The sequence below is a fragment of the Aspergillus mulundensis genome (assembly GCF_003369625.1).
Source record: "Aspergillus mulundensis strain DSM 5745 chromosome Unknown scaffold_13, whole genome shotgun sequence".
NCBI lineage: Eukaryota > Fungi > Ascomycota > Eurotiomycetes > Eurotiales > Aspergillaceae > Aspergillus > Aspergillus mulundensis.
In genome coordinates, this window is record NW_020797901.1 from 1,072,061 (window position 1) to 1,085,516 (window position 13,456).

Sequence of the window (13,456 nt, forward strand, 5' to 3'; positions counted from 1 at the left end):
ATTATTAGATGGGCGAACGGGGCTTGTGTTGGCGATGATCTACGCCGATCCACGGTTCTTGAGCACGCATTTGGTCGGCGAGATCACTCTATCAAGAACAGCGTCAGATGCGATGGACATTGCGCCATTGTTTACAACATGGAAGGATCGACTTCTCTTAATTGTAGCCCTGCATTTGGAGAACAGCCTACCTAAGGTTGATCAGTCGAGAATTTGAGGTATTGACGCTTCATCGTTCATGGATTTCCTTTCCATCCTCCAGTTGGAGGTTGGGTTTGTTTACAGTGGCCTCGTGGCTGGGACTCGAATTTGAACTACGCCGTCGAGGGGAACGCCCACATAACATTTGTCGATGGGATGGAGCCCAATTCAGTCATCTTTACAGGAGAACAGCTTGTTTGAAAACCTCTGCGGCACGCTAGGGAGAAAATATATATCGTGCGCATATATTCGCGTTCTATCAACAAGGGCTCGCGGTACCTGGTTCAACACGAAACAGAAAGTACTGGGGCTTTATAGCCATGCCAGTCGCTATCTAAAGTCCGTTTTTGGAGAAAATCCTAAGGTCGGGGCTAGTTGTTCTCTGGTATACCGCTGCGGAGTACGGAGTATGTAGGAAGCAGGAAGAAATTATTTATTTGATATAAAGCATTTAACAGCGCAGTCAATCAATCAACAGGTCTTGTGGTCTAATGGTCATGACATCAGACTCTGATATAAATTGGAGTCACATCTGGTAATCCCGGTTCGATCCCGGGCAGGACCTCAACTTTCATTTTTTTTTTCTCAATTTTTACTACTCGACTCAACAACCCTGACACCCTTCCGGTTGACATCATACTCCCATCCGACACCAACGCCCTTGTTACCATGTCGCTGATCTCAAGATACCTGCCTACTCGTCACCCCAGGTTTGGCCGAAGGCTCAGCGGTTTGACGAGTGGGTAGACCAACATCAACATCATCAAGCCGCAACTGCTCTTCTATGCCCTCCACGAATGACAAGAAAAGTAGCGCCCAGCACGCTTCTAGCTTCTCAACACCGGCTCGAGGGAGTTTCTTCAAAGAATTTTCTCAGCGGTATGGAAAATAGCGCAACATTTTAAAGGAATAGATAACAACCGACACTACTCTACTCCGGTAACCGGTGACTGCAGATCCCCATCCCCATCTCCAGGATCCGGCCTAAAGCCATTTGACGCATTGCGGGTTGAACACGTTGCTGCCCATGAGGAGACTGCGAATGTTTGAGCGAGAAAGCTTCTACGCTATGGAGGGGATGGGAGACGATGGCCTGGCGGGCTGGATGTGCGGTAGCATTGTCGAAGGTTGGAGGCGTAAAAGACTCGATTTGTGCAGGGCAAGTTGGTTCACTTGTCAATATGCGTAACCATTGTCCTAGGTAGACCTCCCGGTGTTGAAGACAGATGGAAATCATGAGCTTGCCAAAAAGATAAAAAGAAAAAAGAAGACGTCCCCGCACAGAATCGAACTGTGAATCTCCCGATTACTATCAAGTAACAGTCGGACGCGTTAACCGATTACGCCACGGAGACTTCTTATTGGAGAATCTGAAAACTAATTTGTTACATAGCTGTGTCTCAAAATTTTGAGTTACTGCACTGTCTGCACGAGAGACAGTTGACGACCCCGCTCCATCAAGTGCTCCCATCCCCATCCCCATCCCCCTCCCCAACCTCCTCTCCCTCCTTCATCCCATACTTAACCTTCAAATGATCCACCGCCGCCCTCGTCAACCCCCCCACAGTCTTCGCCTTCGCAATCTGCACCAGCGTAATCTCCAGCCCCAGATTCCGCCTCGCCCACCCCCGAATCTCAATCGCCATCAGCGAGTCAATCGCGATCCCCGCAATCTCCTCCTCGTCCATGTTCTCCGCCCGCGGCATCCGCTGCGTCACCTGCGCCCCGATCTCGCGGCGCACGATGGCTTCACTTTCGGGGTCGTCGAGCAGGCTGGGGTTCGTCTCGACGCGTCGCAGAAGCAGGCGGAGTTCGTTGCTTGTGCCTTGACCGGCTGGCTCGGTGCTTTTGGATTCGAGGTTCGTGTACATGGCGAATCGGGCGTCGCGGACCCAGTATGCGCGGACGGAGGGGGCCGAGAGCGGCTTTGTGTTTGAGAGGCCGATTATGCAGGAGCTTGACATTAGGGGTTTTGATTCTGATGGAGGAGTCGCGCACTGCGATAATGCGAGCTTCAGGCCCTCGATTAGCTGCTGCTCGCTTGGGAAGCAGACGGATGATGCTTGGGCGCGCTGCATCGCTTCTGGGTTCGCGGCCATCATGCCGACTTCTTCGATGGCGCCGAGGGAGAGCACTGCTGCCGGCAGCCCGAGATGTCGTCGGTACTGCGTGAACGAGTCGAGGAAGGTGTTGGCTGCGGCGTAGTTCGATTGTCCTGGGTTGCCGCAGATGCCGGAGACGGAGCTGACGACGAGGAAGAAGTCGAGGTTGGCGCCGCTGGAAACGGTCGCGTCGTGCAGGTTCCATGTTCCGCGGACTTTGGGGCCGACGCAGGTGCTCCATTCGGTGTATGTCATTTTGTCGATGAGCGCGTCCTGCCTGGTTAGTCTGGGACTGCTGGTGGGATGATGGGTCGCGTACCTGGAGGAGGCCTGCCATCTGCGCTACGCCGGCAAGAGGTCGGGGACACTTTGCTATGGCGCCTTCTACGTCTGCAGCGACTGTCACGTCGCCAGGGACACAGATCACCTCGCAACCTTGCTCCTCAAGCTCATGGACAAAGGCCTGTTCTTTCTCCGAGACGCCGGCAGATCGCGACATGTACACCAAACACCGAGCTCCTCGCTCCACCATCCACGTCGACACCGCACGACCGAGCCCGCCCAAACCTCCGACAAGCAGGTATGAAGCGTCCGGCCGGAAAGAGAACGGCGACTGACCGGGCGAAACCGAAAGACTGCTGGGCTCATCAGGCATCTTGACCAAAATCTTACCCATATGAATACCCTGCTGCATGTACCGGAAGGCATCGACGACCTCCGCAGCCTCATACACTTTTATTGGACGGATTGGGACGAGTTCATTCTGTTCGCTGAGCGTCTCAAACTGCGAGTGCATCCTGTGCCATGTTAGCCAAGTCCAGCAGTTTAGAGGCCTACGCACGTCTCATAGATATGAAATGCCTCCTTGCCAAACTGAGTCAGGTCAAAGCCCATATACGACCTGTTCCTGATGAACGGCCCCATATTCAGCTGCCCACCACTCAGAAAGTCGCGCTTCCCAAGCTCAATCATCCGTCCGAAGGAGGCGAGACAGTCCCAGGACGCATGCAGGAGAGCGCCGGTCAGGGAATTCAGCACGACGTCCACGCCGCGGCCGTTCGTCTCGCGCATCACGTCATGAAGAAAGTCTGTGCTCCTTGAGTTGAAGATGCGCTCGCGCGGGATACCGAAGCGGTCGACGAGGTATTGCACCTTCTCCTCGCTGCCGACGGTTGCATAGATCTGACAATAGTTAGTTGCCCTGACTATTCAAAAAAAATGAACGGAAGTACCTTGGCGCCGATATACTCAGAAACACGAATCGCCGCAAGACCAACGCCCCCGCAGGCCGAGTGGATGAGCACGGACTACCCTATCGTCAACATAATCCTCAACCTCAGAGACTAATCTTCATACCTCACCCTTCTGCAACCTGCCAAGATGCCCCAGACAAAACGCAGCGGTGATATAAACCGACGGCATCGTCGCCGCATCCTGCAGCGAGACGTGATCCGGGATCCGAAGGCAGTACCGCGAGTGCACCACGAACCGAGTCCGGAACGTCCCTGTCGTTAGAAGCGCCACTCGATCTCCTACCTTCAGATTCCGGACTGCACCTGGCGCGACCCTGCGGATGACGCCGCTGCCTTCGAGGCCGAACTCGTTGGGCTCGCCGAAGAGGCCGAGGGATACGAGGATGTCCTACGCAAGCAATTATTAGTCATGCAACGTTGAGTTGGGTATGGTGTGGAGGTGGGAGTCTACTCGGAAATTCAACCCGATATACTGCATATCGATCTCGACTTCCCCTTCCTGCAACGGCGGGTCCTGGAACGGCATCCAGCGGAGCGTGTCGATGGACCCCAGGGACTCGATATCCAGTCGCCGCGGAAGGTCGCTCGAGGCCTCACTCATATGATCTGCCGGAGAGACCCAGTGGCATCGTCCGATGTGGATGATCCCCTGATCCAACGCGAACTCATACTCGGGGTCGACGTCTTTAATTGCCCGGGACCATAGGAGCTTCTCCGCCACGGAAGCGACGGACTTGGCTGCAGCGGCGTCGAAAACGTCCGTCTCGAATGTGCTGAAATCCGCCTCCTTCTCGTGCCGCATTGTTCGCGCGAACCCGAAGATCAGACTGTACCGTGGGTCTGAGCACCGGAACTGCGATGTCTTTGTTACCCATAGGATGGGATGGTTGAGGTCTGTGAGGAGATTCTGCAGAGCTTTGAATCTGTCTTTGGATAGGTCGTGCAGGTATGGGCCGTTTAGATCGAGAAGGGAGATGATCAAGGACTTGTTTTTGTCATTGTCGCTTTCTCCATCGCCTGGAGTGGGGAGACCAGTCTGCGGATTGCACAGGCATACTTCGTGTCCTTGCTCTTCTAGGACGGTTTTCAGGCTTTCGACCCAGGGTGAAGTGACGATGGTTTCTGTCAATAGTGCGATGGGTTTCTTTGAGGGCAATTCAGGGTCGATGCGAGAAATAAGGCTGAGCGTTGCGTTGTGCTTGCTTATGGCTGAGATACCGGAGAATCCAGCTGCGCGGAGGGCGTTGTCGAGGCCCTTGAAGCCCTGATCGAGTCCCTGGTCAAGTCCCTGGTCGAGTCGCTGGTCAAGTCGCTGGTCAAGTCCCTGATCGAGTCCATGACCAAGTCCCTGGTCGAGTCCCTGGTCGAGTCCCTGGTCAAGTCCCTGGTCGAGTCCCTGGTCGAGTCGCTGGTCGAGTCCCTGGTCGAGTCCCTGATCAAGTCCATGACCAAGTCCCTGGTCAAGTCCCTGGTCGAGTCCCTGATCAAGTCCATGACCAAGTCCCTGGTCGAGTCCCTGGTCAAATCCTTGATCAAGTCCCCGATCAAGTCCCCGGCCGAGTCCATCGAGTTGCTGCTCGAGTTCATTGGACATAGGAGATTCAAAGCCCTCTACGGGACCACTGGCCACCCTCCAGCCTGGCAGAAGGCCCTGTTCTCATGAGTAATCATACAATCACTGCTGCACTAGACTTACCATAACAAAATCAGCAGAGGGATGCGCTGAGCATGTTAGCACTACTCGGCACATGAGACAATCGAGGATTGACGGGCATACCTCGACTCGACTCTTGAAGCAGCAATCTTCCGCGCGGCGCCAGCAGCTCACGAATGTTCTTGAGTGAGGTCTCCAGCTCCTCGCCTTCATCTCTGGGAATCTGTTTCCTTTATTAGCAGGTGATCCATTGCATCCAGGACAACAGAACAAACATTAGACGCAACAGCCAAATCAAAGCTTCCCTTCTCCAACCCCTGCTCTGCCACATCTCTCGTGAGATCGAGCTGCTTGAACTCGACATCCTCCTCAGCGAAAGCCTTCTTCGCAGCTTCGATATTCTCACCAGACGCATCGGTGAAGGTATACGACGCGTACAGCCGAACACCCTCCGGGGACCTTAAGTGTTTCAAGATAGCACCCGTGACGCTCCCAGTTCCACCTCCAATCTCAATAATGCGCATCGCTGGGTTCGAGTGGCCTATGTGGGAGAGGAAATGGCCCCAGCCGTGCTCGTGCGGGGAGTACAGGAATGTGCAATACTGGTTGATATGGTTTCGAGCTTCGTTGGGGAGGGTTTCTGCAGATAAGAGATCTTCACAGTTGTCGTATATGTACCGGAGGCATTCTAGCGGGGCTGGGAGTATGTCTGCGTCTCTGTTGGTGTCTGTTTGGGATTGGTGCTGCGAGAGCAGAGATTTAATCATGCCCTGGCGCTCTTCAGAGTCCATACCGGCCCATTTCTGTGCTTGGGTATCTAATCCGTCTGCCCTTGCCCCTGTCTGCTGAACGAGCCTTGCTGCAGCGGAAGAAACCCACTCCTTCCACTTCTTCATCTGAGGCAGCTCTGGTTCAGAGGTGACACTCTTCAGCTTCGCCGCTGTTTCGAGGATATACAATACACCCAACTCCCGATACGTCTGCATCACCCGCGCGTAGTCTTCCTCCAGCTCAGATCGAGGAAGCAGCGTCTGAGGCTCCAAGAAGTCTATATCCGGCGCCCACCGAATCTGCGAGCCAAGCGGGATAGACGCCGTCTCGCCATCGCCAGACGCAGGAAATCCCGCGACGTCTATCATCGACAACACTGGGATAGCATCGCCGTCACTATCTTTTACCATCATGACCCCCTGGCCCGTCAGCGTCCCAAACCCAGTCTCAGCCATCAACGCCTCCAGCGACAATTCCGCCTCTGGGACATCGGGCCGCCTTACATAGATGTGCCCGATTGCGGCGGGGACGATAATCTGAAAGCGCCGCGATAGACCCTGCGCTATAGCCATGGGAAAGGCCTGCAGTAGATGATCCATTATGGCGGGATGAAGCGGATACCGACACCCATCGCTTGGTTTCGGTTGCGGCAAGTCAACCAGAGTCGCCGACGCTCGTCGGTCATTTGGATCTGCAGAGAGGGACGTGAAGCGCCGGAACAGAGGACCATATGCAAAACCCAATCTCTCGACATAACGGTAGCAAGCCTCAACATCCAAGACTCGAGCGTGCTTCTTGATCTCCCGCCCCGTAGGCCGACGATCAGACCCCGCGCGCACCTGCCCATGGCAATGCTTCGTCCAGACCGCGCCATCAAACGAGACAATCGTAAACGCAAACCACTCCGACTCAAGCAGGTCTGTGATCTTGACGGGCTTCAGCGTCGTGATGAGCTCGTATTCCGCAGACTCTTTCATCAGCAGCGGGTTCTTGATCAGCATGTTCCTGATGCTGTAGTCCGTTGCGTCGGCGTTTAGCTGCAGCGCTGCCTCCCCGGCCATGCTGATATACCCGGCTGCGGGGAAGATGACGTTCCCCTGCAGTGCGTGCTCGGCGATCCAGGGGACGTCTTCGAGGCGGAGGAGATTCCGCCATGCGGGCTCGAGAGCGGAGGACTCGATGCTGCGTGCGCCCAGGAGCTCGTGGTGGAGATGGGATCTGAAGCGCCATTCGCGTGTTAGGCGGCTGTCGTGCCAGTAGCGCGTGTTGTGCTGCCAGGGGTATGGGGGGAGGTTTGCGATCGTGTTGCCGGGGCCGTTGATTGCGTCGAAACTGACTGGGATCCCGCTGGCGTGTACGAGTCCTGCGGTGACTAGCAGCTGCGTGCGGCTGTCGGGGTCGTTTCTGGTCAAAGTCGGGATGTACAAGAGCTCTGACTTGGTTTCCACGGCACGGAAGATCTGCTGCAGGGGCCCCGATAGTGCAGAATGAGGCCCGATTTCGATGAAAGCTCGGTTCTTTGATGTCTTGAGGACCTCGCGAATGGCGGGCGAGAACAGAACGGGCGACTCGAGATTCCGGCGCCAGTATGCGGCATCTAGCTCCGATGGCTCTGTGATGGCGTTGGTCGTGACGCTGGAATATAGCGGCAGCATCGTGTCCTTTTCATTGTGCTCGATGTGCTCCTGGACACATGCCTCGTACTGCGCTCCTATCTCGCTCATGTGGCCTGTCCTGTTAGCTTTATCTCCCATTGAGCTGGATATACCTACTGGAGTGGTAGGCTGTCGATACTCGCAGTCGTCTGCAGAGGATATCTGGATGATCTTTTGTAATCGCATCGACTGCTTCATCAACTACAGCACTATCCCCGGACAGTGTCACACTCTGAGGACTATTCTCGCACGCAATGACTATACCATCGCCGAGATACGGCGTGACCTGCTCTCTGGACAGACCTACAGCCGCCATGGCGCCTTTCCCTTCAACTTGCTTCGCCAATTTTCCTCGATAGTAGGCAATAATGATGGCGGCTTTTGCGGTGATAGCGCCCGCCGCGTACGCAGCTGCAATCTCGCCGCTCGAATGACCGACCACGGATGAAGGCGGGATTCCCCATGCGGAGAGGATGTTGACGAGGGCAATCTGGAGAGCCGTGCAGAGTGGCTGGGAGAGTTCCGCTTCGTTTACTCTGCTCTTTGCAGAATGTGATATCTCATCTGAATTCATTAGCGACGCTTGCTTTACAAAGTAAGAACTCACCTTCGATTGACCATGACGGGCCATCTGGAAGACTTTTCAGAGCCTTATCAAGACTCTGGATATCTGTTCGTGCGGACGGGAAAGCTTCCATCAGGTCCCTCCCCATGCCTGCCCACTGAGCACCCTGCCCGGTAAAGACAAACGTCACCTCAGGAGCCTTATCGCGACCGGTCTGGAAACCGGCCTCGTCCAACGGCTCATTTGGCTTGGCGACTATGAACGCGCGGTGCGAGAGATGCTCGCGCCTGACACCCAGTGTATGCGCGAGATCCTGGAGCTTGGACAAGTCGCTATTCGCATAGTCTGTCACCGCTTGTATACGCTGCTTCAAGGCCTCGGCGCTCCTTGCAGAGACGACCAGAAGACGTGCAGTCTCGCATTGTTGGGAAATAGGCCGCACACTGTCACCGCAAAACGAAGACACCGAGTCCAGAATAGCGTGGGCGTTCGCGCCCCCAACACCAAAGCAGTTGACGCTCACGCGCTGATGCCGGTCTTCTGGCCAAGGCATGACCTCAACCGGGACATGGAGCTTCCCTTCCTCAAACGGGATCCTGGGATTCGGCGTCTTGAAGAACACATTTGGCGGGATGGTGTTGTGTTCAAGGGCGAGAACGCCTTTGATCACGCTGCTGATTCCTGATGCGCCTTCGCCGTGGCCGACATTTGGTTTTACCTTGCTTGTTAGTCTGGATTGAGTCTAGGGGGGCAGGGATAGAGACGTACCGCTCCCATGATGATCCCCTTGCCTTCGAAAAGCTTCGCGACGACCGACGCTTCCGCTGTGTCGCCGGCGACTGTCCCCGTCCCATGGCATTCAAAAAACCCAGTTTGCGTGATATCCGGGATACCGGCTTTCTCGTAAGCCCATCGAACGAGTGCTTCTTGAGAATGAGATCCAGGCGTTGTGATACTCGGTGTATGCCCATCGCAGTTTGTCGACGTCGCTCGGATTACTGCGCGGATGGGGTCGTTGTCTCGAATTGCGTCTTCCAGCCTCTTCACGTACAGCGCATTGACACCTTCACCACGACCATACCCGTCCGCTGCCTCGTCGAACGTGCGACACGTCCCAGTCGGCGACATGACGGTGTTATCAGACATGGTCGCCGTCATCGTCGGCGCAAACATCAGATTCGTCCCCGCCACAATCGCCGAGCAGCAGTCTCCCGAATACAGCGCCTGACACGCCTCGTGAAGTCCGACCAACGACGCCGAACACCCAGTTTGCAGCGTCATACTGCCTCGTCAGCCCGCTCACTTTTTGAACATGAGATGCACTCACCTAGGCCCCTGCAAATCAAACTCATACGACAACCGATTCGCCAGCGCAAACTGCCCCGTCCCCAAAATATGATACCGATCCGTATGCAGCGGATCCTTACTCGCCAGATCCAGCCAGTCCTCGCCATAAACCCCAACGTAGCAACCTATCCTCTTCCCGCGCCAATCTGTCTCCCCCGAGCTCTCAAGACACTCCCAGACGACCTCGTGCAGCTGCCGCTGCTGCGGGTCCATCCGGCCTGCCTCGTGCGCGTTGATGTTGAAGAAATCCGCGTCGAAATACGCGGGGTCCTCGTGCAGGTAGTACCCAGCGCGGGTCTTCACGCAGCGGGACATGCTCGGGCTGTAGAAGGAGTCGATGTTGTAGCGGGTTCCTGGGACCTCGCAGACGCCGTTGCGCTTGTTGATTAGGAAGTCCCAGAGCTGCGAGGGGGATTTGACGCCGCCCGGGAGTCGGACGGCCATGCCTACTATGGCGATTGGGGGGCATGCTGGAGTGGACGGGGAAGAGGGGAGTGCTGGTGCTTGGTCGTTTCCAGAGAAGTTACCACCGCTGCTTATATTGCGCTCGTGTTCAGGGCTTTCGTCCTCTGGAATGCGCTGGTGGAGGACTGGCTCGCCGTTATGTCCCTCTTCCTGGGATCCGTCTCGAGGAGATTGGATTGCGTTGAGTGTGACCATTATACAAGCTGCAATTGTCCCCGTCGATTTGAGTGATGTAGATGAAGGAATAAGGTGAGTCGCTCCAACTTATTCTTTTTTGAACAGAGAGGTTTGAAGCAAGCCCAGGCTGAATCTGTCTGAAAAGTGGGAGATAACCCAGTACCTGCTCCAGAAGATAGACTGACTCCAGGGATAACACCACTACAACCCCTCAAGCATCGCTGATGCGGGGTCTACACCTCTGTACTACAAGGAAATGCAGTCGAATCCTTCAGGCACAGACGAACATGTTCGAGCTCAGCCAGCCACTGTCCTGCAGAATTGTGACGAGTTCGCGCATCTGCAGCAGGGCTCATGCAGTGACTGTGACATTGGCAAGCAATGTGCTTGAATTTGGGGCACACTGCATTGCAGCTCTGGGGACTACTCCGTATACAGCTGAGCACAATCCTATTGGTGCCTCATATTCTTCCAAGATCACTTGAGCGCCTGACCTGGTTTGCACTCAATTCGCAAGCCCTGCAGGTTGGAAGGAGTCCGCTCCCCAAAAATTGGAATCGATGAAGACCTCATTGACGCCTTCGACTCGCCCTTGTAAGGGCGCTCTACGGAGTAACTCATACCATTTGGTCAGCCCTGCGGGAACTTTTGCTGGAAGGGTTCGTCTTGGAAAATGCAGACCAGGCCAATTCGATTGGCACCCTCAAGCCTGACGGACGACTCATAATGCGACTTACCTCGTACAGCGGCAGGTAAGATGCAAGGCGTTGCAGTTGGGTAGGTGACTTCTCCAACAACAGCCAACATCCGCTCCGACACTGCGTCTGCTGATGCCATGCACCGGGGTGAGATCACAGGGCCCGGGGGTTAGCTCGCAGAACCCTTTTCAAATGGGAGGAGTTGGCCAGGTAAGACGCCGAGGAAGCTGCGGGCGGTTGCTATATAGACCCCGAGAACTGCCCAGTTAAGCATCGTCCATAGCAGCTAGTCATCTATCATCCCTTGGAACATTCATCCCACCTCACCCATAGCAAACCGAGTCCACACCCACAAGTCCCACACCATGAAATTCCACACCTCTGTCCTATCTCTCCTCCTCACCCTCACCCTCCCCTCCACCCTCGCCCAATCCCCCGTCGACAACGCCCTCGCCCAGTTCCGCACACTGAACGACCGCATCGACGCCGTGCAGAGCTCCATCGACGGCTACAGCGGCGGCCTAAGCGGCGTCGTGCTCGCCCTCCCCGTCGCAAACTCCCTCTACAGCGCGCACACCGCCGCAAGCACAGCTCGAACCTCGCTGAGCGCCCTGGACCCCCTTTCGCCAGCGGACAGCCAGCGCGCGCTCGACGCGTACAACGAGGTCCATCCGCGCTTGATTCGGGCGCTGAATGCGGGGAGGGATAAGGTAGCACCACCCATTTGACTCCTGCTCTTCTAGATAAATATCCATGAATGGATGCTGATAAGGACGGGTACAGGCCGCGGTCTTCAAGGATGTTGGCGTTGGCTACGTTGCGCAGGGGATGATTAGTAACCTGTACAATGAGAAGAATCGCTTTGAGGAGGCGCTGAGGGCGAAGGTGTATCCGGGGTACTTTCAGAATGACCTGGCGGAGGCGGTTGACGCGGCTTTTCAGGATACGTTGGCGCGGTTTTCTTAGGGGTTGGGTCGTTTACGTGCGTAGCATCTAGCTAGGACTGCCGTTGTTGTTGAGCTGCATCTACTCCGTACATTCTTCAGTTTAGTCTGAAGTACTCCGTCAAATTGCTTCTTCGGTGATTAGTTCGCGTGGATCGGTAATCGCGGCCGTTGATGGCCAACGGAGTGAGACATGACATCGAGGATGCACCTCCATCAGATCCAGTGTCTCCAAGATGACCGATACAAGGCTCCTCACCCGTCACATTGGCACATACACGGTTCAGGTTCGGCGGAGCATCTGCCCCTCTTTCAGCCTCCTTGCAGGTGTAGATACAGTCAGTCTGTCCCCGGACTGTGTTTGAAATTGGACTGCCATGCCTCTACTCCGTATGGGGGTTGCATCGCGTGTGAGTGTGGACCTACCCGTGGACAATTGCACCTGATGCACTGGAAACTCAAACCCTAGCCGTGATGATGCAGGGCTGGCTGAGAATGAGATGTTGGCCACGGAGACAGCGGCAGCGACGGCACCTGGCGGACTACAGTAGCAAACCTGCAATGATACACATCACATTCATCCGACCCTCGCTACTGCACGGTTTTGTCGAAAGTTGGAGGCACCTCGTATCCCGGTGACCCTCCAGCTTTCAATTGAGTGATCAGAGGGGCCTTCATGCAGCGTGGGTGTGCCTGAGCGTGCCTGCATGCAGCCCTGTCCAATGAACGCCTGCATTGGCCCCTTTCTTATTATTGAGTGCCAGTCAGCCAGCCAAGTAGGACTAGGCACAGAGGCAACTGGGCATATCTTCAGTTGCACGGCATCTGCAGGTCGGAATACGGCCGTTCTTGTTGGCATTAGAGCGTGTCTGCAGCGACGGGTCAGAACCCCTTAACCACTCCCTTAATTAAAAGGGGTTTAGCGCTGTCTTAAAATAAAAGGCAGTTTAAAAAATTAAGAAAGACACTCCCTTGTTAAGGGAGCCTATTTCTTAATAAAATTAGGCTTAGTGCGTTATTAGTACCTGTTTTAAATTAAGGCCTTTTATTATAACTTTAAATCACGTTAATATATTTATTTAAAGTTACTTTATACTAAATTTATATATAAAGCTACCTTTTAAAAATAAAAAACTTTTAAGCCTAGTTTTAAGGCAGTGCCTAAAGTATATAATAATAATTATTTTAATTTTTTTAACTTTTATTATATTTACTACCCCTGGTTATTAATATATTAGCCTTGTAGCTTTATTTTTTTATATTAATAATTTTTTTAATAATTTAAATACTTGTACTGCCTATATATTTACCTGTATAAATAAATACCTTACTATTACTAGTATTAATTATACTTAAACCCATGTTAGTACCCGCGCTAGTGCCTGTAACTAAGCTTATAATTAAGCCTATAATTAAGCCCTTAATTAAGCCCGTGTTAATAGTACTTTTAATAACCTAAATACCTATAGTGCCTATAAATCTACCTGCGCGGGTAGGTACCTTATTATTACTAATATTAATACCCTTTAAGCTAGTAAAACAAGCTAGTAGGAATATAGTATTAAAAAATTAATAACTTATTAAAACTTATAATATTAATTTATAATTATATATAATAAGTACT

At 53.8% G+C, this 13,456-nt stretch overlaps 2 protein-coding genes across 2 annotated transcripts; one reads left to right on the forward strand and one right to left on the reverse strand.

Annotated features, from left to right (window-relative positions):
• Nucleotides 1-1,658: 1,658 nt before the first annotated feature.
• DSM5745_09937 (Fum1p-like protein) lies at nucleotides 1,659-10,208 on the reverse strand (the record flags this gene model as incomplete). The annotated part of the gene is made up of 13 exons (XM_026751953.1): nucleotides 1,659-2,576; nucleotides 2,623-3,100; nucleotides 3,145-3,485; nucleotides 3,536-3,610; nucleotides 3,660-3,944; nucleotides 4,008-5,207; nucleotides 5,253-5,278; nucleotides 5,334-5,433; nucleotides 5,486-7,710; nucleotides 7,754-8,200; nucleotides 8,244-8,919; nucleotides 8,970-9,483; nucleotides 9,529-10,208. The coding sequence occupies 13 exons, from the start codon at nucleotides 10,206-10,208 to the stop codon at nucleotides 1,659-1,661; spliced, it is 7,965 nt and encodes a 2,654-aa protein (XP_026599685.1).
• A 1,045-nt stretch (nucleotides 10,209-11,253) lies between these two features.
• DSM5745_09938 (cell wall mannoprotein 1 family protein) lies at nucleotides 11,254-11,854 on the forward strand (the record flags this gene model as incomplete). The annotated part of the gene is made up of 2 exons (XM_026751954.1): nucleotides 11,254-11,598; nucleotides 11,672-11,854. 2 exons carry the CDS (start codon nucleotides 11,254-11,256, stop codon nucleotides 11,852-11,854), a joined length of 528 nt encoding a protein of 175 aa, XP_026599686.1.
• Nucleotides 11,855-13,456: the final 1,602 nt, after the last annotated feature.